Source organism: Neopelma chrysocephalum, unplaced genomic scaffold (assembly GCF_003984885.1).
Source record: "Neopelma chrysocephalum unplaced genomic scaffold, ASM398488v2 Primary Assembly neopelma1_74, whole genome shotgun sequence".
Lineage (NCBI taxonomy): Eukaryota > Metazoa > Chordata > Aves > Passeriformes > Pipridae > Neopelma > Neopelma chrysocephalum.
This window is the reverse complement of record NW_020897735.1, coordinates 2,553,761-2,575,891: the sequence shown is the minus strand read 5'-3', so window position 1 is coordinate 2,575,891 and position 22,131 is coordinate 2,553,761. Positions and strand designations below refer to the sequence as shown.

Sequence of the window (22,131 nt, the reverse complement as noted above, 5' to 3'; positions counted from 1 at the left end):
GAGTGCAGCTGTTGGGTTACTACCTTCTCATAGAGGCAGCTGCTGTGTGTGAGTCCCTTTGAGCTGGGAGTGTCTCCTCCAGGTCCTCCCTCCTTAGCTGCCCACACGTGGACCACCAGCCCCTGAGGCTGTCCTGCCTCAGGGATGAGCCAGACTCATGCCCAGGGGTAGCTGTTTTATGGGCTCATGGCATAGGCAGGTGTTGGTGAGATGCTCCAGGTGGGTTGACAGGGGGGAAGAGGAGAGGCTGCTCTTTGCATCTTCTCTGCCCTGTGCTGGGGTGCAGGGGAGTGGGTGAACACAAGCTTCTGGTGTTTGTCATGCCATGTGTTTTTGTCCCCTGGGGCTGAGCTCTTCTGGCACTGCCAGGTCTGCCTCTTCACGTGAGAGAGCACTTGGGAAGGTGCCACCAGACAGTGACATTGTCCTTTTGGGCATCCCCTCCTGGCCTTCTTGGAAGTGGGATGTGGGACTGGACAGGCAGTGACCCTCCTGGCCTCTGTGCTCACCCCTGGTGCAAGGTACGGGGCTGAGTGATCAGGGAGGGGACAATCCCAATGCTCCAGGATGACAGGCAGGCTCAGTGCAGCTGCATCCCGCTTTCCCAGTGCAGCATCGTGCTTCTCCATGGCTTTGGGATTTGGCAGAGCTGATGTTTTCCCTGCTCTGCTGAGGCAGAGCAGCAGAGACTCCAACACGCTCCTTGCCCTATTCCCTCCCGACATGCCTAATTTTGCAGCCCCGTTTCCCACCACCCACACGGCTCCCGACTCCGGCGGTAATTGCAGTTCCCCATTTGCATCGCTGAGACAGCACAGGGCTCAGAGCAGCAGAACGCTCCACCACGGGGATCCCACACCCAGCAGGATCAATAGGAGATTTGTGAGCACAGTGTGAGCAAGAGGCTTTTCCCCTCAGACAGATAAAGCACTTTCTCTCTGGCAGTGCCTAAAATGAAGCTCCTGAGACACAATCAGGTGCCGACAGCTCGGAGGTGGGGGTGTAGCAGGAGCCAGCTGCTGCCTGTGCAGCCAGGGAATCCTGGCATGGTTTGGGTTGGAAGGGACCTTGCTAGTTCCAGCCCCCTGCCATGGGCAGGGACACCTTCCACTAGACCAGCTTGCTCAGAGACCCATCCAGTCTGGCCTTGAACGCTTCTGGACCCCACTCACGTGTTCCCATTGTCAGCTGCTCATCCCCGTGCTTCTCACCTGCCTTGGGGCTGGGAACATCCCCAGGCTGGTTGCACAGTGCTGTGGCCTCTTGCTCACCTCTCATTCAGGTTGCACTGGCCGTATTCTGGCCCCGGAGCAGTGGGAGGACCCTGGGGAAGTGTTCCATGAATTCAGCATCTCACTGCAGTGGGACTCATGGAAATACCCAGGGTGTCCCCACTTGTGAGATGATCATGGGATGGTGGAGCATCCCCCCAGGGAACGGGCTGTGGGGGGTAAAATCAGGGAAGGTGAGTGAAACCAGCTGCTGTTTAACAGAAAGTCTATTCCAAAAAACACAGCTGGGGCAGGCAGTGCCAGCCTGAACCTCCCCCTGGCTCCTGGGGCTGACCTGATTTTGCAGGAACCTCCCTTTCTTCTGCTCCGCTGCCCTTTTGTCTCCGTATCTGGAGGACGTGGAGCCTCCTGGCCTATATTTTGGCTCTAAGATCAATGTTTAAAATCCCCCCTCCCGTTTCCTTTGCGCAGGCGTGAGGCACTTTCGGTTGCCGGGGGAGGCTCATCTCCCAGAGACCTGTCTGTTCACCATTTCAAATAATTTCCCCGGTACCGTTGTTCTAGAAACAATTCATTAGGGGCCTATTATACAATGTTATACCTGCCAAGGTTAGAAAAGATCCTGCATGTGTAGTAAAATTGCACTGTGAGCTGTACACGAGAGTGGGATTTTGGTGCCTGTCTGTAAAAGTACTTTTTGCTCCTTTTGGAGAGCGAGTTGTTGGGGGGTGAAGCTGTGGGGTGATGGTGCTGCCTGCTGTGTGGAGTCCCAGCAGGGCTTGGTCTGGTGCCTGTTGACTGTCCTTATCAAGATGCTGCAGGTGTGGAAAGGGGCAGTTTTGAGGTGTGGCAGCTGTTCCTCTCTCCTCACCACTCTCTATCCCCTCTCCAGTGGCCCACTTGGAAAATCTGGGCCAAAATAGTAGCTGGGTCCCCAGGCTGAGAGAAGTTCCGTGCTTCTGGAGTGCTAATGGAGCTGTGGTCCCTGGGGAGCTCATTAAGCATCACCTCAGAGGGCTGCACAGCCAGGGACGGGCTGCAGCGGGGGCTGCAAACCCCATCCCCTGGTAGGGCTCCTGCTCAAGGAGATGTCCCTCACCCTCCTGAGCTGCCTGTCCCAGTGCCACTGGGGCAGCTCAGCCCTGCTGCCCGGCCGTGCCCTGCATCGTTGCTTTGCAGTTGTCTTTTTCTCTCTGCAGGGAGAATAACTTCATCAAGGACTTCCCACAGCTGGCTGACGGGCTCCTGGTGATCCCGCTGCCCGTGGAGGAGCAGTGCCGTGGTGTCCTCTCGGAGCCCCTTCCCGACCTCCAGCTTCTCACTGGTATGAGCTGCCCCCAGGCTCAGTGCCCCTGGGGCAAGTGCAGAATTAAGAACCCCTTTTCCCACCCTGGATCCCAGCGCGGTTCCTGAGAGGAATCAGCACCAGTGGCATCTCAGGGGTCCTTTGTGCCATTCCTCCTGCATGCCTGGGGCAGGAATAGTCTAAGGGCTGTGTGAGTCCACCCCGACACAGATGGCAGCATCTCTGTCCCCATGAGCTCCCAGCAGCCACAGTGCTGGTCCTGCCAGCAGCCCGAGGACCCTGTGGCATCACTGCCAAAGAGGTTTCTGTCCCTCCAACCATCCCATTTCTCACCCTTTGCAAAGCAGTTGCCTGGTGGGAGCATTAAGCATTCCCCAGAGCATGGTCAGCAGTGGCTCTTCCTTTGCAGGGGACATCAAGTACGACGAGGCAATGGGCTACCCCATGGTGCAGCACTGGCGGGTCAGGAGCAACCTCTACAGGGTGAAGCTCAGCTCCATCACCCTCTCTGCAGGTGAGGGATTCCAGGGGCAGGGAGATGCGTGTCTGCATGGGCGGGTGGTGACCTTCTGCCCCAAGCATCCCACTGACACTTCCCACCTCCAGGGTCTGCTCCCAGCGCCGCTGCAGAGGCAGGCAGAAAGATTTTCCTCCTTTTTACAGGGTGGAAACTGAGGCAGGGAATTTGTGTGGCTCAGGCAAGAGCTGAGGTCAAAGTCAGGATGAAGCCAATAAGCAACGCTGCGGGGAGGATTCGTGGGGGGTGGCTGTGTGTATGTGTATGTATGAAAATCAGTAAGTACTTGAAAAAACGTGATATCAAAAGGACCCAAAGCACTTGTAAAAGCAGGTCATATTAAGCCGGGAGTCGCAGATGAAGAAGGGGTGGGTGGGAGGATCCTGCAAATGTCAAAACATTTCACTTCCACATTTTTATAGCTACACATTTTGTTTCAGAAATGCTGAAACATTTTGTTGCGACCTGAAATGTTTTGCCTTTTCATTTCAAAATAGCATTTTTTATTTAAAAATCAACGAGTTCTTAAATGGAGAAAGAAAAAAAAAGATTTAGTGCTAACAGGCTGCACAGCCCCAAAATGAAATAACCTGCTCAGAGCCGAAAAAAATACTTGGGTTCAGCTCAAAATGAATTCTTCTGGCTTTTTTTATTAAACCAACCTTCCCTTTCAATAAACCAAGCAAGCAACCAGCCAGATAATCTCATTTTGGTGACAGTTATGACGTATTTTCTTGCAGTATGTTTTCCATTCCACCACTGAACCAAAACGATGATATCAGCAATTCTAAATGATGCCGAGGTGCTGTGGAGTCACCAGTGCCTCCAGGATATTTCACCTCCACAGAGCAGTGAGGGTCCATGTCCTTGTCCCATGCCAGAGGTCCCCGCTGTCTCCATGGATGTTGCTCAAGCCCCAGCCCTTGAACACCCACAGAGCTGCCATCAGCCCAGCCCTGTGTGTCTCTCTGGGCTGTCTCCAGCTCTCCCAAAAATAGTTATCAGTTGTGCTGGGTATGTGGATTAGAGATAGAACACCTCTGGTTATGGATACAGGCAAGGAATGGCCAAGCACATCCTCTGGGGAGAGCATTGATGATGTGCCACCAGACTGGAGCTGGCAGGAGGGGCTGTGGGTGTTGGGGTGTGTGTGCACACATGTCCACGTGCACATCCCTGTAAAATGCTTTGAGAAATCTCTTAGGGAGAGGAATCATAGAAGGAACTCAGAGCCACAGCCCAGGGTTATAACAGGTTGTGGATTCCAAAGCATCAGGTAGATGATGGAGGTAAGAGAGGAGGAACTGCACTTTGCACCCACCCAGGGACTTGTATGATCTGAGCAGGCATCCTGTGGGGCTCCTTGGCATGGGTTGTGGCTACCAGCCCTGCCTGGCCAACCCACCCATCCCCTGCCTCCCTCCCACAGGCTTTGCAAACATCCTGAAGATCCTGAACAAGGACAGCAGCCGGGAGGAGCTGCTCTCCTTCATCCAGCAGTTTGGCTCCCACTACATCGCGGAGGCGCTGTACGGCTCCGAGTTCAGCTGCACCATCCACTTCCCCAGCAAGAAGGTCCAGCAGCAGCTCTGGCTCCAGTACCAGAAAGGTGAGGAGGGCGGCGGGAACGGGCAGGGGCACAAATCACCCCCTCTCCCCATGCATTTACCTTCACCGTGCTGGTTAGTGGGCTCAAGCAGGAGACTTGTCCCAGGCTGAATGCCCAGTGTCAAGAGACAGTGGCACATGTCCCTTGGCAGCATCCCTGAGCGAGGCAAACCCACCCTACCAGCTCCTGCCCTTCAGCTTCCACACCCTGGCTCCATCCTTCCCCAGGGTGACCCCTTCACCACGTGGCCCCCACATGCTGGGGGTGCTCGGGGTCGGCTGATGGAGATGTGACATAAATGAGCTGTCTCAGAATGGCTTTGTTTTATTGCTTGTGACAATGACAGTCTTTAAGGAAGTGCATTAAATCAATAGCAGACTCATTGTGCTACACCATAAATAACGAGACACATCATTAAACAGGGCAATAAACTTCAGGACTTTGAAGTAATACAATTAGGTTATGTTTATAAAAACTCCCTTATCGCTGTAGCCTTCCATTTGCCAATTCATCTCTCTCCTCCAGGGAGTTGGGGATATTCCCCGGGTCTGATATTTTTCTGTTCAAAAAACATCTGTGGTATATTACAGGGCCCATTGTAGGGCTGATGGTGACAGAGGTCATCAAAGCACTTGAATCCTGCCCTGCAGGTGCTGCCAAGAGCAGCCTCGCTCCATGGAAGCCAGCAAATGGAGATGTGCTCCCACACGCCTCCTCCGTTGCTCCTGGCTCATTTTTTTTCCCTGTTTTCCCAGCGCAGCTCGTCTTGTAAGCGTATTTATAACACCCTGTACTCGTTTGTTTGGGTTTTAAATAGTGATAAATGAAGTTTGCCATAGCAATGCCCCTGTTTAGCAGGAGAAAGCACCGTGGAGGTGGGTTGTTTACGTACTCGCGATGTTATCAATCATTCGGGAGCACTCCCTGCAGTTCCTGGGGCAAACACGGGTGGTGGGGAGCAGACCTGGAGTGCCCCGTGGTGCCAATGCCATCACTTCAGACACAGGTTTCTCAAGTGGTGCCGGGTGGGAATGAGAGGCAGCCACTGCAGTCCGAGCTGGGCATGAGCATTGTTGCTGTTTCATGATGCTGGGCCAGAGGGGATGTGAACGGTGGCAGTGCTTGATCTGGTGGTGGAATATCTCCCATTCCCAAGCTCCCACCTTCCCCATGGCTGGGGGCAGCAGTGGCTCCCAGGGCTCAGCCGCAAAGCCCCGTGGTGGCACAGGGCCTGCAGTGCCTCGCTGACAGGATGATTTCCATTTTAGTCCGTAGTATGCAGCTGGCCAAGGCAGCTCCTCGCTCCACACCCGGCTCCTGCCCACATTCCCGGAGCCGTGCCTACCCTGTGCTGCTCACAGGGCTGCCCCAGGGCAGGATCCAGAGCGTCCTTCCCACTGCCTGTGAAGCACCAAAGCACTCATGGGACCCCAGGGATCCCTTGGGGGTTTGCATGTAATGCCTGGAGATAAACTTTTGATTTCTGACTGTGCAGCCTTTGGGCACTGGGTGCTGGCTCCGACTTCGTGCTTTGTGTGTGGCTCGTTTGGTAGCTGGTGGGGTGAACTTTGGTGCTGTGGGCAGTGCAGAGGGGACCAGTGCTGTACTTAGCTCTTTGATGGCCACAAAATCCTATTGGAAGAACATTGAGGATGTTCAGGGCTCTTGATGATACCTGGGGAGATCAGCTTGTGGACTTAGCAGGTGTCATGGGAAACCCAGAAATCCCAGTTAGGCAAGAGAAAGAGCTTGCTGTTCATGATAGATAGATTTTATTCCCTGCTTCTCCACTGATTCACCCTCATTTTGCTAGTGACATAAGGCAGATCAGAATAAATACCTCCAGCTAGACAGTTCTGGATGCCTTCTCTACTCAGAACAGCTCCAGCCTGCCGGGCTCCCCACTGCTCACCAGCCCATTCCAAACTGTTCAGTGCACACACATGCATCATCTCTAATAAATGCAAAAGTAGGACCAGGATAACTGTAATTTGTTAGTGAACAAAGCAGGTCACAAGAGGAGGGGAAGAGGAGAGTCTCAAACTAATTGGAACGACACCAACTATGAGAAAAATGCACATCGCGGGGTGTTTGCAGCATCGCACAAAATTATTTTAATATTTTAATCAATTTCATAAATCAATCTCCAGGCCTCAGGAGGAGGCCTCTGCCAATAAAGGCACAATCTGCGCATGAAACCCTAATTGAAAACATGGTTTTGAAGAGAAGACCACGCCGCTGGCAGCTGGGATGAGGCACTGGCTCTGTGCTGAGGCTGGAGCCACCCAAACGCCGCGCTCGCCGCCGGCACGGGAGCCCATGACATGGGTCTGTGTCTGCAGAGCGTTTCCCTCGGCCAAGTGGAGAGGAAAGGGATCCAGCTCTGGCCAGGGACAGCACAAAATCAGTGCTGCTGTCACTGCTGGCATGAGCAGGTTGCTCTGCCCAGAGGAGTGTGAAGTGTTCCCATTCCTCCTGCAGGTGGATAAGGTGTGTGCTGGGCGGAATGAAGTGCCCGCCCCTGTATCATGGTTTGAGCTCAGAAATCCAAAACATAGCCCCATACTGTGAAGAAAATTAACTCTACACCAGCTGAAACCAGCACACCTTGTTCCTAAGGATTTGCAGGAGGGAATCCTGCAAATGAGAGAGCCAGACAGGCTCTGTGGCAGTGCTGTGCACACCGAGCACTGCGTTCTTCCAGGGCAGGCATGGGAGCATCTCCCAGGCTCCCTCCTGGGAACAGCCTTAGTCCGTGAGCAGACCAAAGCAAACTACAATTTTATTTCACGCAGAGTGATTAAAAGCCCGTTTTTTTGGGGCTGCTTGCTCTGGCTCTGTGCAGCCAAGCAATGCTTTCACTCATCGAGTGGCCTCCGAGCGGGAACCTTGAGATCGACCCAGCCATTGATCTTTGCCATGGGAGCCCACATCGGTTTTCTCCCCCGCCGAAGGCAGCATTTAACACTGATGGCACCTCATTAAGTCCGTCCCTGTTGTGTGAGGATCTTCGTTTGGCAGCTGGGACACACCGTGGTGCCCTCAGCCACGTCCTGCTGTGTGCAAGAATGTGCCGGGCCTGGCGGGATGGAGGGAACTGGCTTTGTTTCGGCCCCTGTGGTGCTGTACTTTGGATTTCTGGATAAACCAGTGTGGATAAAACCCCAGCGTGTTGGCTGCTGCTGAGCAGTGCCTGCATGGCATCCAGGCTTTCTCCTTTCCCATTCTGTCCCCACAGTCACTAGGCTGGGATGGGCAAGGTGTTGGGAGGGGACACAGCCAGGGCTGCTGGCCAGAATTGGGCTATTCCACACCAACATGCTCAGTAAGAAAACTGGAGGTGGAGGCTGGGAGTCACCCCACCACAGAGACTCAGAAAATGTACAGGAGGAAAGAGAATGATCCCTCCATCCAGTAAATCCACCCGTTGGGAACCACTTCATTCACTGATAAAAGTTTATCAGAGACGTGGTCACTCTGCGGCCCCTCAGTCTGGCTGGATAAGGAGTAGGAGATGGTTAAGGGAAAGGGAAGAGCTGCTCTGATTGCCAAATCTGGCAGCCCCAGTGAGATTTCCCCAAGAGCTGTTCTGTCTTGCTTGTTCCCAGTGGAGAAGCCCAGCTGGGAAGCGGGGAGGGATGCTGATGGGTTCGGGATGTGCTGTTCATGGATGTAGCAGATCCAGAGGGTTTCACTGCCCAGCTGATACATTGCTTTAGGTCTGCAGTGCAAGAAATGTTTGTTTTTCTTGCATTTCCTGTGATCTCTATCTAGAGTTTCCTTGGCTAAGGTTCCCTAGCCACATTGGGCACTCAGCAGGCTGAGCCTGTGGCTGCTACAGATGTGAAAGATGTTCCCTCTCTGTAACAGATCATTTATGGAAATAGTCCATGGAGGGGCTGGGTTCTGGCAGGTCCTGTCACAATCCCTAAGGCTTTCTGCCCCCTGCCCTCCCAGGTACTTGCTTCTCTTCTCTTGGACCTCACATCATTAGTACCATCTACATTTAAAAGGCAACAGGTTTCATGTTTTCTTGTGAACTCTTTGACAAAAGATCTTCAGAAATTATGTTTATGTTCATAAATATCCTTATAAAATCAGGGATAGAGCCTGGAACTCTGCTAAAATAGTAGCCTATATTCCTCTGAGTAGGGTCTGTGGGTCTCTCCTGTCCTTTCAAGGCTCCATTCATCTCTCTTCAGGTCTGATAGTGCCATTAACACAATTAAGATTGAACTAGTCCATGGGAACCTTTAGTTTTCCTTTCCTAGACACAATTAGGTGCATTAAGAAAGCTGTAAGGAGAGTTTTGCATCTGTTAAAGGAGATAATGAGTTTTCCTTATACCTGCTTGGTGAGAAGTAAAGCGTATAGAATTTCCCTGTTCTTGAGATCTGTCCCTATAAACAACCACTCTATTACCTTTGTAACACCCTTACTTGCTTGGTTTATGTCATTATATTTATTTCCAACCCTCAGATTCTGACATTTTGTTCAGAGGAGGTAAAAACAATCTTTAACTGGTTGCCGTGAAATTTAGTTTAGTCTACAATATGTGCTGTGACTCAGTCTGCTAAATGACCTTATGCACTGCTCATTGTAATCCAGAATTGTCAGGCAAGTCGAGTAATTAGTTGTGCAAAATGAAATAACTTTAAATCCTCGCATTGAGTAATGACCCAGAAAAATCACTTAAGCTATACAATACAAACCACTCAAAACATCTGGCTTAATTTTTACTTTTGTAGCTCTGCCCCCTGTGATTAAGGAACAGGCTCTCCCCCTCATCCCTTTAGGAACCCCAACTCCTGGTTTTGCCCCAGACAATACCCATGGCTTAGTTTTTCTACCCTAAGAAATCAAAACTTGTGATAAAGTGGCAGGATGGGTCTAACAGCACCACACAGCAGCTGTTCTGCAAGGATGGAATATGTTTGATAAACCAGCAGTTCATACCAGTTTGAAGTGCTGCTTCCCATCATCTGGGATGAGCCCAAGTGATGAAATCCTTCACCCAGAGCAGCAAACCCAGAAGGGTGGCAGGACCAGGGGAGAACCTGCTGGTGTACCTGTTAAGGAAACTTCCCTCTCTGACCATCCAGGAGCCTCTCTGGCCATCACAATCCACCACCTGAGCTGAGACTGAGGCCCCTTCACAGCTACACCCCCCACACTCACCCAGTCAGACCAGGTTTCCTCACTGGTTCAGCCCCAGGTTTCCCAGAGCAGAGTCTTAAGACATCTGGATCCTTAAAATAATTTAATTATTGTGCAACAACAGAATAACAGCCTGAGCTGGTGCTGCCAAGGAGGGACCAGTGGTTTAAACACAGGGAAGTCTGGGGTCTTCCAGCTGAGCCCTCAGCTCCTGATGTGTCTACATGTTTTCCTCACCTGACTGTGCCTGTCCCCAGGCCCTTTGTTATGCAAAGGGCTGGCAGTTCATGGATGAGCCAGGCACATAGGGATGGAGCCTTCAGCCAGGCTCCCATGCCCTGTTACCCAGCACTCAGAGCCAGTTCAGTTGAAGCAGACCTTTGAAACATCAGGTACTGCCTATGGTGACAAGGAAGATATTGCCCTTGTGAGAGTATCAGAGTGGATTAAGGCACAAAACCTGAGCATTTGTTTATGAGGTGGGTAGGGAAGTGTCAGGTAGAGTTCCCTGATCTCCTACCAAGGAGATCAGATTTATCCTGTGAAACCTGAGAAAAGGGGTCCTGTAGCCATTGAGTTCCCAATCTAATCCCCACTGGCTGTAAAATCCAACCTGCCACCAAAGGGAGGAGATGTAGTGTTTTAATAAGAAAATGAGCCATTTGCAATGCACTTTTAATTGGATCAATTTTTCCTTTATTACACAATCTTTAAAAACCAAACACATACGTATGACCAGACAAGCTCTTTCTCCAGGTACAGGAGCCAACTATTTCAACACGATCCTTAATTACTCCTTGTTTGGCAGACGATCACAACACTGTGTGGGGGCACGACAGCAAAAAAACAGAGCTCTGCAAAATCATCTCCCAGTCACTGTTGAGAGTTTTGTCAGGGGACATGCAGACCCTGGGCAGGGACAGCAGGTTTCCTTTTTCCCTTTTCTGCCTGAAAGCCCAGACCAGAAGAGCTGCAGGCGAGACACAGCCCCAGGCTCTGATTGCAGTGTCCTGGCCCACCAGTGCATCGCAGGGTAGTGTTGTTTTCCTTAATTCTCCGAGTGAGAAACAGATGACAGACAGTTTTGTTTGAACTTTGTAACCAGGAACAGGCTGGGGTAACCAACTGCTCAGTTTGCTGGACCAGCTTTTATGTCCCTTCAAGCACTCCAGGAAATGTTATTGCTAGTACAGTGTGCTGTTTATTGCAAAAAAAAATATCCATGGGAACAGAAAATGACAGAGGTACGTATTATCATAGATAATATTGCTTCAGTTATTCAGGTCCACGGTAGCTTCCTGCTTGGAGCAGTTCTTGGAAGCAGGAGAAATGTTTAAAAGACATCAGAAGGAGAGGAACTGCCATTGCCATAATACTGGAAAAACGCCTTCAGTTATAATGTCATTAACTGCAGCACGGCCCAGTAATCGTCCTCATCTCCCCAAAACACACATGCAAGGTGGGAAAGGCTCCTCAGATTGCTGTCACATGATCCCTTCCCACCCAAAAAAGAGAAGCAGAGCATGTAAATAGGGATGTGCAAGTTGGCAGCCTTGGCAAACACAGGGAGCAGCTCAGGAAGGGAGGGGGGTTCAGTCCCTGGGGCTCCCTCAGCACCATCTACCACCTCCTGCCTCAGCTCCCTTCTCCACAAGCTTTTTCCAGTGCATTATAGCAAGAGGAATCAGAAGTTGCCCTGATTGGAGGGGCAGCTCCATCACACAGCTGTGTTTGTGTGCTGGCCCCTTCAGCGCTCTGGCTGAGCACAACAGGAAGAGGAAAAAAAACCCAAAAATCCCACCAAAATCTGCTCCCAGCGCTTCTTCTGCAAACCCTGTAACTGCCAGACACCCATCTGGAGCAGCAGCAGCTTTGCTGTTTCATTAGGGGAGAGTATATGGGAGCTTAAAAAAAAATTCACCTGTTGCAAACATTGTAGGACAAGTAGCAAACAATTTGCTGGAGCACGGCAGCCACCATAAAATCAGCTTTTATATTGTCTGTCGTGCCCCCAAATTTGCAACTACGTTGTTGATAGCAACAAATAAATGCACTGCAGTGTAACTATTATCTGTGGCAGATTAACATGCTACCACTGTGCCCTATTTAAATGCATCTTTCCTTCAATAAACTATTCTGGGCGAGCAGCACCACACTGAGGTACACATTTATCAGCCAGGAGAGTAGCACTGTGGGGGCCTTGGTTCACACAGCTGCAGTTTTGTGCTTCATTTGGCCCAAAGCCGTGATGAACAGCAACTCTGGTGCCTGCTGGTGCCGTAAAAAAAAAAAAAAATCAAAAAAAAAAAATCTGAGGAATGTAGTGTTTTGCTGTGCAAGGGAAAAAAAAAGGCAGTGCATCAATGGATGTGCTTCCAAGTATGAAAAAACTAAAAGTGAAATAGTCCCCCCCCTCCCCATCCCTATCTCAGCAGTGAGTAACTTGCACATAGGAGGTGCAGATGAGTGGAAACCTATTGCTAAATGCAATGGTCTGGAATGCAGAGTGGTGAAGTGCAGGTGAACATACAATGTGTTGCATTTAATCTCATTTTCTACAATCTCCCAGTCTCATTCCCCCAGCCCTTCCCCTCTCCCCATGAAATTTTAGATACCAGGTACACCTTCCAAAGACAGTTTCCAGGATACATTTAATAATAAAACAGCAGTAAATAGCAACCCTAGGTTTCCCCCTCAGGTTTTTTTTTTTCCTTCAACCCCCTCCCTTTTTACCCCCTTCTACCTAGCAGGACTCTGAGTAGTAATAAAACCCCTCTTTTCTTACTACTCAGTAATAAAGAGGGCAATTTTCTGCCTCAGCTTGGTCTCCCACGATTGCACAGTACTCACTACACATGGAACAGACTCAGCTCACAAATGGCACGACGGGGTGATCTCCTGAACACCAGAAAAATGGGAGAGAGACAACTGTCCCTTGTCAGGGTGGGAGTAAAGCTCCATCTCCGCGTGGTTGATGAGGGCTATTTCGTTTTATGCAATCCCAAATTGCTCTCTCTAGGAGTTGCCCAGACAACTGCTACCCAGTTCCTTGTGAGTACCACAGAGAGAGAGGAGGATTGCCTCGCTAGTTCTGTAAGGAAGGGTGATTTAGAGCAGTCACTCAGCTTTTATGGCACAGAGAAAGACATAATGGTTAAAAGTTGGGGGTGCAGGAGATGTGGTGTGAGGACGTGAGAAGGTTTATGGAGTGACCAGTCACTTACAAGGAACCAAAACTCCAAGGGATGGATCCCTTCCCTTGCGCTTGTTCTTATTCGTATGGATTTTATATAAAAAAAGAAGAAGAAAAAGCAGACCACCACCACCACCACAAAAGCTATTTTGTTTCTAAACACAAAACATGATGGCCTCTATGCCAGATCCCCTTCGGTTATGGCACAGTCTTCCTGAAGGCTGGACACTTGTTCCCGTTGGATTGCAGGGAGGCTGGAAGAATGTCTGCTGCCAGGAGAGGCTTTGCTTACAGCCTTTAAGGGGTGGAATATCTTCTCAGGTGGTAACTGTAGATCTTAATGCAGTGATCCCAACAGTCCAGCACCAGGAGCTGCCCTTTGGGAGTGATGGCAATACCGACCGGGCAGGTGAGTCCTTCCCGGATCAGGATGTTGTAGCCACCTCCCTTAGGGAAATGCAGGATTTCTTTACGGCTGCTGTCAGCAACAATGAGGTCTCCCCTGGCATCGACACACATCCCAGCAATGCACCTGAAATCCTCGTTCTCCGAGAAGAAGTGGCTGATCTGCCGCCCCAGCTGCCCGTCGGGGCCGACGGAGCCGATGGAGAAGCCTCCTTCCAGGTGGTGCTCGTACTGCCGGTTCTCCAGGTTGAGCCCCAGCCCCTGAGTGAAGTAAATGGTCCCTTCGGCGTCACAGGTGACAAACTTGGGGCGCACCGCGCTACACAAGCAGCTGTACTTCACCACCCCCACGCCACGGTCCACTGTGAAGCACCAGAGCTTCCCCCCTTCCACGTCGGTCACCACGAACTGCCCTGAGGGCAGCGCGGCGATGCCCCAGGGCTTGCTCAGCTGGCTCCGGTGACAGGCCACGCAGTGCCCGTCCATGGTGTACACCTTGACAGAGTTATCGTAGCTGTCTGTCACCCCGATCAGGCCGTGGCAGTTCATGGTGACAGAAAGGGGAGTCAAATTGGGCAAGTCTGCTCCGAGGAAACTCAGCACGAAGCTGTCGATCCCGCTGGGGCTCCGGCGGATCTCCTTCAGAAAGCCCTTGCGGGTAAAAACCTGGATTCGGAAGTTGCCCCGGTCTGCCACGAGCACCTCGCCTTGCGTGGTGACGTGCAGGCTGACGGGGAGGTTGAACATCCCTGGCAGGCTGCCCTTGGAGCCCATCTTCTTGATGAAGTGACACTGCTGGATGCTCGTGGCTGCTTCAGGAATCCTTGGCTTGGCTGGCGAGGAATGGGGTGTGCAGCTGGGCTCTTCCTGCACCAGGTCAGGCTCCCTGAATGACACGGACGAGGATGCTGCGGTTTCTGGGAGCGATTCCTCCACATTAACAGACCGAGGTTTCTTCACCACCTGCCCGATCTGCAGTGGTCCCACGTGGCTCACCTTCAGGAGTTCCACCTCTTGCAGAGTCAGCTCCCTTGGGAGACTGTTTGTCAGTTCTGGTTCCTCCTCATCTGCCGCCTCCTCCAGGAGAGCTATATCCCCCTGCTTTATTTTGGCAAGGAAATAGTCACAGCGGGACATTATCTGCACTTCTGCTAAGTTCAGCAGGTAGGCTTGCTCCTCCATTACCTGGTTATTTACCTTCTCCACTTCAGACAAGGAGGTGGTGAAGAACTTGCGTGACCTGGCCAGTTCCTCCTGGATCTTGCGCTCTTCTTTGCTGTATTCCTGCAGAACTGCTTTGTACCTGGATTGCAGGTCTCTCGAAACACCCTCCAGAGCAGCTTTTCTTTTCTGAAGATCACCCATGAGCTCCCTTAGCCTGGCAAGCCTCGTCCCAAATTCCCTCCTACGCTCTTCAGCAGCCTCTTTGATAGCAATGACTCTGTGCCCTTGGGGCAGGTGTGAAGCCTCCTTGCAGGGCTCGCATAAAACCAAGCTGCAGCTCTTGCAAAAGTGCCTTGGCAACCTTCTCCCGCAGACCTTGCACATGAGGAGCCCCACCACTTCCCCCAGTCCAGCGGTGTCGATGATCTTGAGCACAGTGAGGTTGTCGGTCAGCTGAGCCAGGCTCGTGATCCGCGTGATCTTGCTGCAGAATGGGCACCGTATCCCGTTAATGCTGTTTGCCAGGAGCTTCTCCAGGCACTGTTTGCAGATGGTGTGCCCGCAGTGCAGGAGCTTGGGCCTCAGGTGCTCCTCAGTGAAGGACTCCATGCAGATGGGGCACTCCAGGACCTCTCGGAGCGCATCCGAGTTGAGATGAGGGGCGGCAGCCATGGTGTTCCCGGGCAGCTTCAGCCGGCGCCGCGTCTTGTGCTCACATCTATTCCAAGGTGCTCCAATTCTGTCCAGAAAAGGAAAAAAAAGGAAATGTGATTTATGTCAGCACCAGCAGTTGCATATACATGCAATTTATTTCTGACTTTATCACCCAACCCTGCAGAAAAGAGACCCAGTTAGCTTCTCCACGTTTGGGAAGGATGGATTAGTCATAGCTAATCTCGGAGTGGGCAAATTTCAAAACTTAACTTGCAGCTCCCAGTGCGATGAATTATTCACTTGCAACATTTGTAAGTAGCAACTGAAAGAAGTGTAATGGCAGCAATAAGGAAGCCCAATAGATATTGATGACTGAATCATCTCCTCATGGTGCCCATCTCCTGCTGCCAAGCCTCCGAGTTTACATAATTTACTGAAACCCAGGGAGATTAAACCAAGCATTCAAAATGTTGCGCATCAAAAGAGGAACCAGATGGTGCGATGCTTTAGGACATTAATAGATCACCTCTGGAGACCTGCATTCAGATGTGACATCAGATACGAACGAAATAAATGTGGTTGGTTCGCTCTGCTTTGCTAGAGAGCCAAAATAAATGCTCAAGGTTTCATGCATTTGCCAGGAAGTCAAACTAGCAGGAATGCTTTGTCAGCTTCCACTCCTTCTGGGGGTGACTGTGCACACTGAAAATACTCAGAGAAGGTTTGATGCCAGTGCATTTCACTGACCTCTGCCATGCTGCACCATGTTTCAACTTGCCAATTAAACACTTTGTGTTTACCTTGGACAGATAAGAGCAGTAACGGATTTAAAAGATGACTCCAAACATCCAAACTCCGAATGCACTACCAGTTAGTCCCTGAACTCAGCTTAACTGCATATAATTTCTCCTCATTTCACAGTCTTGCAGCGTTGACCTCATTCCTGTCTCCCGGTTCAGTTTTACACCACTCTGGTTGCTGTTCAGCTTCAATCCAGGTTTCTCCACCCTCCCATCCCTCCCAGCAGGGAGCAGATCCCAGCAGCTCTCCTGCCAAAGCAGCCATCCATTCAAAAGGAACAGAACAGGGCTCACATCATTAAGTTATTATTCAGTAGACTGGGTTTCAATACCTTTGCTATTGCATTGCCTTGCCACTAAAAAATAGGGAAGAAAACCTTTTTTCTAGGGAAGAGGAGGAGAAGGAAGTAGTTAGTCTTTGAAATGAAGAGAGGGTGGCAGAGGGATGTGAACAGACAGCTTTTTCTGAGTAATGGCTCAATGCACACAGCATTCTTGCTTCCCTGCTGCGTTTGCCTCCTTCCTCCTCGGGAAAGCTCCAGTGTATTTCAGTTTACCCCTTGCTCACGTGCAAGAAAACAACTGCAACAAACAAAATTTCTTTTATGTTCATACAGAGAAGGGAAAAAAAGTCATTTAAAATTATCAGCTGCATCCCTTCAAAGCCAGTATTTCAGGGAGGGACTCAGTGGTGTGGCAGAATCTGGAAGCACCAAGCTGGGATCTGATCCTCAGTGGTGGCAGGATGAGTATCCCTGGCATCTGGGTGCAGGAGGGCTCCAGGCACTTCCTGCCACTGGCACCGAGCACGCTTCCCTTTTTGTCTTAACACACATCACAGCTGGGGAGGCAGAAGCCTGGGCACTGCCACGGAGAACAGAAACCTTCCTTTGAGGGATGAAAAATCTGTACTTTAAAACGGTTTTTAAAAATGAAACACAGGATACCAGGCTCATTATTCCTACTTTCCTTGGAAACACGTCAAAAGGCTCGCTTAGGGAAGGACAAGGGAGCAGCACAGGCACCAGGTGCTGCGAGTTACATCGAAAGGTACCTCTAAAACAAGTATTTTCATTAAAGAACAATGGCGGAGGGGATTTTAAGTCAGGTTGGGCTTTTTAGACAGATGATTTGTACAATATTCTTTTCATATGTAACCCCTTCTGTTGGAATGCCAGCGTGCCCTCCGTAACGTGACATTATTTCTCCCTTTATCTCCCCCTCGCACTCGGCTGTGCCTGCATGGAAGTTTCCTTAACAGCAAGTTGTTCTTGTGTATCGGTCCCTCCCAAGGCAGTTCCTCTGACGCAGAGCAGGGTATTACAGAAAGCCTCAGCTGAGGATCAAGCTGTAAAACTCGGTGAATTATGCCAGTTTGGTTTCCTTATATACTCAAAAAGAAATTTCCTGCCGTGGTTTGGTAGCTTTTAGCGAGCGTGTCTGCGGCGAGGCAACCGGCTTCACTGGCAGCTCAGATCCCGTGCCCTTAGCGGGTGAGAATAACGGGGTAACACTGCAAAATCCACGCTGCTGACAGCAGCTGTCACAGCAACAACAACAGCAACAACAACAGACCCCGCAGGACAGCCCCTGGGTGTGGGTTTTGCACAGACAATGCAAAGGTTTGGGTTGGAAGGGGCCGTAAAGATCACCCCGTTCCACCCCCTGCCATGGGCAGGGACACCTTCCCCATAGACCAGGTCGCTCCAAGCCTCGTCCAGCCTGGAATCGGGCGCTCCCAGGGATGGCGCATCCATGGGATGACCCGTGCTGCTGCCCGACCACGCCGTGCTCGGGGCGCACGCCCAGACTCCGTCTGGGCGCACCGGGGCGATCCCATGGGATGATCAGTGGTGCGTCCGCTGCCAGCACTCTCCGGGTGCCCGAGGGGGGCTCGGCGGGGCGGACCCCGCTCTCCTTCCCTCCCTTCCTCCCTCCCTCCCACCGCCCAGCGCGGCGGGGAGCGCCCACCCGGCGGGGCCCATCCCGTCCGTGCCCTCCCACCCCGTCCCGTCCATCCCATCCCATTCCCGTTCCCGTCCCGGGGGTCCCGTCGTGCCCGGCCCCGCCCGCAGGGGGCGCCGCGGCCCCGGGCGCGCGCCCCTGCCCTCACCTGCCGCCGCCCGGGCCGCGCCGCTCCCGGCGTGCCCCGCGCGACCACGTGAGCGCCGCGCCCGCCGCCGCGGGGGCTGCTGGGAGGTGTAGTCCCGGGGCAGGAAGGGAGACGGGGAATGGCGGCGTGGGTGGGGGGGGATCGCGGGATGGGAGCCTGTGCTGCGGCTCCTTCTGTCGGGGAAGGTTGACGTTAAAAAGAAGGCGGACGGAAACGTTGTTTGCTTCGTTTTTCTCGGTTTAGTGCGTACTGGTTTGGAACGCGCGGGTTGTGCGCTGCCCTTTCCCTGGTCGGGCAGTGCTGCTGCGGGAGCAGCCCCTTCCCCCTTCCCTTGTTCTTTTTATTTTCGTTTTCCTTCCCTATTCCTTTCTCCTTCTCTTCCCATTCTCTTTTTCTTTTCCTTCGCTTTTCCCTTTTTCTTTCCCATTCTTTCTTCTTTTTTTTCCCCTTTCCCCTTTTCCCCCTTTTTCCCTTTCTCTTTCCCTTTCCCTTTCCTTTTCCTTCCCTTTTCTCTTCCCTTCCCTTCCCCCAGCAGAGTCTGGGCATTTGATCCGTTCTGCATCACCTATTGAAAAGGTGTGTTTTTCTCATTCCATACCCTGTGCTGGGGCAGCCCATGGGCTCCAGGACAGAAAGGACTATTTTTGGGTTCAGAACAGCAGCTGTGAGCAGTTGACAGGGTGATGCTCTGGGGTTATCCACACCTTGGCTGATTTTAATCATCTTCATGGAGTCCCCCAATTCTGCACCGGTTTGTGGGGAACCAGCCAGTTAAGGGGTTCACCCTCGATCACAAAAGACCTTGTGTTGCCTGGTCATTCCATTCTCCTGCTCCCTCCTTGGAGGTACTAAAGGATTGCAGCTCCGTTACACCTGCACAGGGCTGATCACCAGAGTCATTAATCATGGATTAGTCATTTCCCTCCTGCCTCATCTCTCCTTCTCCTCCTCATCCCCCCACCCTTTATTTCTGACCCCTCTGCCTGTCAGGCGTTGCAGGCTGGCAGTGGTAGCCAGAGGCAGGTTTTGGCCATTGGGTCATGGCTGTGCTTTGCCTGGTGTTTCATAGAATCCTAAAATATACTGAGTTGGAAGGGACCCTCCATGTCCTGGAGTCACTAACACCGATCCCATTCCAGCCCCATTTTTGCTCAGCCATTGTGATCCTGCTTTAGAGATGGCAGAGAGACAGCCCTTTTACTGTGACCCCGTGGGGCTGCACAGCAGGACAGGGAATGTCATGGCTTGGGGCTTCCTCTGTGGGAGCAGGAAGAACCCCAGGCAGGTGCAGGGGCACCGTGTCCTTCACACACCAGCAGCACCACTGTTCCCAGTGGCATCCAGGCACTATCCCGTGATCAGCCCAGGGCTGATGTGCAGGTGGAGGCCCCGACTCAGAGGAATTCACTGCCTGGAGAAGGAGGCAAATCCTTGGTTTAACCATTTCCCAAAACCCCTTCGTGTGGCCTCTCTGCCTGCAGCACTTTTCCACTGCTCGCCTGCTCCAGCCAGCACTGAAGAAAGCAACTTGCATAATGCACCAAGTCTTGCCACCTTTTGCTCTTGGCAGGTTTTTTCTACTTTATTTAGAATAGAATAGTTCAGTCTGAAGGGACCTACATCTCAGCAGCAATGAGGAGCAGCAAATGTGGGCAGGGGACGTGCTCAGAGGCAGTGGAGCAGATGCAAAGCCTGACCAGGGTTGCAAAAGAAAATGGGTGAGATTTACAGTTCCCCTATTTCAAGCACCAGTGGATCCCTGGAGGTGTTGCTGTGCCCAGGGAGGGGACACAGGGTTCACTCCTGACTTCTTGCCTCACCAGGGAAATGTTCTTTCAGTCTCCAGTGTATTTTCCAGTGAAAAAAAAAAGGATGTAAACATTGAACCAGGGTGGTCTGGCAGATTTTTTGAGGCTACCCACACCTGAAAGTGAGCAGTGTGAGGAAAAAACAGTGGTAGGAATAGGAAATAATCTTTCAGTGCATCCTGGGGAGAAAACAAAGGGCTCTCTGGATTTGATTAGAGGTGATAATGATGAGTCAGTGATGTTACTCAGCATGTGGGGACCTTGTGCCTTGAGAGTGAAGGATGGGAAGGCCATCCAGCCTGGGACCCCGAGGCTGCCCCACACCAGCAGCCAACCATCCAGCAGGCAGCCTTGGGAAGATCTCAGCCATCCCATTGGAATGTGTTGGAGCAGGGAGGGAACCAGCTGCCGTGGGGGGTGATTTGTGGGGTCATGGAGCCATCCTTGAGGGACTGTAGTGTCTCAGAGGCAGTGGGGTGAGCATTGAGATGCTGCCAGAGATCAGATGAGCAGGGCAGGGCTTGGGTTGCTCTTCCTGGGAGCCACTGCAGGCAGTGGAGGGGGAGTCAGGAAATGCAGGGTCAGCAGAGCCAGTTCCTTTGACAAAGCAATCTCATAGGGGATGCCTGCACCACTCCCTTTTAGAGAGGTTTATCAGAGGTCTGTAGAAACTCTTCTGGCATTATTTTCTTAATAGTTCAGCCTTGCAAATGTGTAAATGTCTCATCTGAAGCCGAGGTGAGATCCTTCCTGTCCAGCCTGTGGGGAGCCAGGATGACTTGCCTCCAAGTGCTCCCTTCTGGTACCTTTGGGATCATCCCCAGGGCTGAGGGGCTGCACTGAAAGGCAGGGGGGGTCATGGGAGCATTGTGATGTGGCTCCTTGGCCAGTCCTTGATGTTGGGTGTGGGGGTGCCGCGTTCTGTGTTTAATTGAGTTTGGTTAATTGGCTGTGAGCAGTGGGCACAGCATCATCAGGGAAAGGGGGGTGTGCAGGGGCAGGGCAGGGGCAGGGGCAGGCTGGCAGTGTGGAGGGGGCTCTTCCTCAAAAGCTGTAGCAATAGAAAAAGGAGTAATGGGTACAAATTGAAAGAAGGGAAATTTGGGTTAGATATAAGGAAGAAATCCTTCCCTGTGAGGGTGGTGAAGCCCTGGCACAGGTTGCCCAGAGAAGCTGTGGCTGCCCCATCCCTGGAAGTGTTCAAGGACAGGTTGGACGAGGTTTGGAGCAACCTGGGATAGTGAAAGGTGTCCCTACCCATGGCAGGGCCGTTGGGACTTTAAGATGATCCTTAAGGTCCATTTCAACCCCTGAACATTCTGTAAGCAGGAGATGAAAAGGGGTCACAAACCCTCACGCTCGGGAGGTTATCAAGTGTTGTGACTCAGGGACTTTACACGATCGGGCTGCCACACTCCTCTTCCCGAGGCGTGGGTGGATGGGATGAGGACGGAAGGATCAGATCCCGAGGCGTCCCGGCGGAGCGGCCGCGGGGCGCGTGCGGCAGGGAAGCGATGCCGGGATGTGCCGCATCCCGGGATCTCAGCGCGGTCCTGCCGCGGTGCCACGAGAGGGCAGCAGGGCCTCACGGACCGCCACGGCCACGACTGTCCCGCCGGGACCGGGACCCCGCGTCCCCCCCCTCGGCGGAGGGTCCCACGGGCTGCACGTTGTGGGGTCCGCACTCGCAGCCCGCATCCCCCCGGCCACGCTGAACCCGTGCCTTCGCCCAGGGGATGTCATTCCCGCGTGGGATGCCGTGCCGCGGGATGGCTGCGTGTCCCAAAAGTTGGGTAGTGGTTCCTTGGGGAACCCTTCCTTGCACCTGGGATGTGGGTGTTGGTGGCTGCTTGGAGGTCCCAGCAGCAGGGGCTGATGCTGTGCTTCAAGGAGTCAGAGAGTGGTTTGGGATGGAAGGGACCTTAAAGCTCATCTCATTCCACCCCCTGCCATGGGCAGGGCACCTTCCACTAGCCCAGGTTGCTCCAAGCCCTGTCCAACCTGGCCTTGGACACTCCCAGGGATGGAGCAGCCACAGCTTCTCTGGGCAACCTGTGCCAGGGCCTCACCACCCTCCAGAGAAAGGATTTCTTCCTAACATCTAATCTAAATCTGCCCTCTGTGAGCCATTCCCTCTTGTCCTGTGCTGTCCTTCCCACACACGTGGATGCAT

The 22,131-nt window shown here is 52.3% G+C and overlaps 2 protein-coding genes across 4 annotated transcripts in view; one reads left to right on the top strand and one right to left on the bottom strand.

Moving 5' to 3' along the window:
• Positions 1-22,131, top strand: part of ASTN2 (astrotactin 2) — a 272,947-nt gene that overhangs the window by 152,908 nt on the left and 97,908 nt on the right. Inside the window, exons 13-15 of one of the 2 annotated variants that reach the window (XM_027687651.1) lie at positions 2,432-2,556; positions 2,948-3,052; positions 4,485-4,664. In XM_027687651.1, coding sequence (XP_027543452.1) covers positions 2,432-2,556; positions 2,948-3,052; positions 4,485-4,664 — 410 coding nt within the window. Of the gene's footprint in view, positions 1-2,431; positions 2,557-2,947; positions 3,053-4,484; positions 4,665-18,605; positions 18,727-22,131 lie in introns of those variants that run through there. The other variant, XM_027687653.1, reaches the window with a different exon arrangement.
• Positions 10,492-18,187, bottom strand: TRIM32 (tripartite motif containing 32). Of its 2 annotated transcripts, none has more exons than XM_027687654.1 (2): positions 18,151-18,187; positions 10,492-15,322 (listed from the first exon to the last, which is right to left on the bottom strand). In XM_027687654.1, the coding sequence occupies exon 2, from the start codon at positions 15,253-15,255 to the stop codon at positions 13,312-13,314; it is 1,944 nt and encodes a 647-aa protein (XP_027543455.1). In that variant the 5' UTR covers positions 15,256-15,322; positions 18,151-18,187; the 3' UTR covers positions 10,492-13,311. The 2 variants fall into 2 exon arrangements, with proteins under 2 accessions (XP_027543455.1, XP_027543456.1); XM_027687655.1 differs by lacking the exon at positions 18,151-18,187 and adding an exon at positions 16,038-17,575.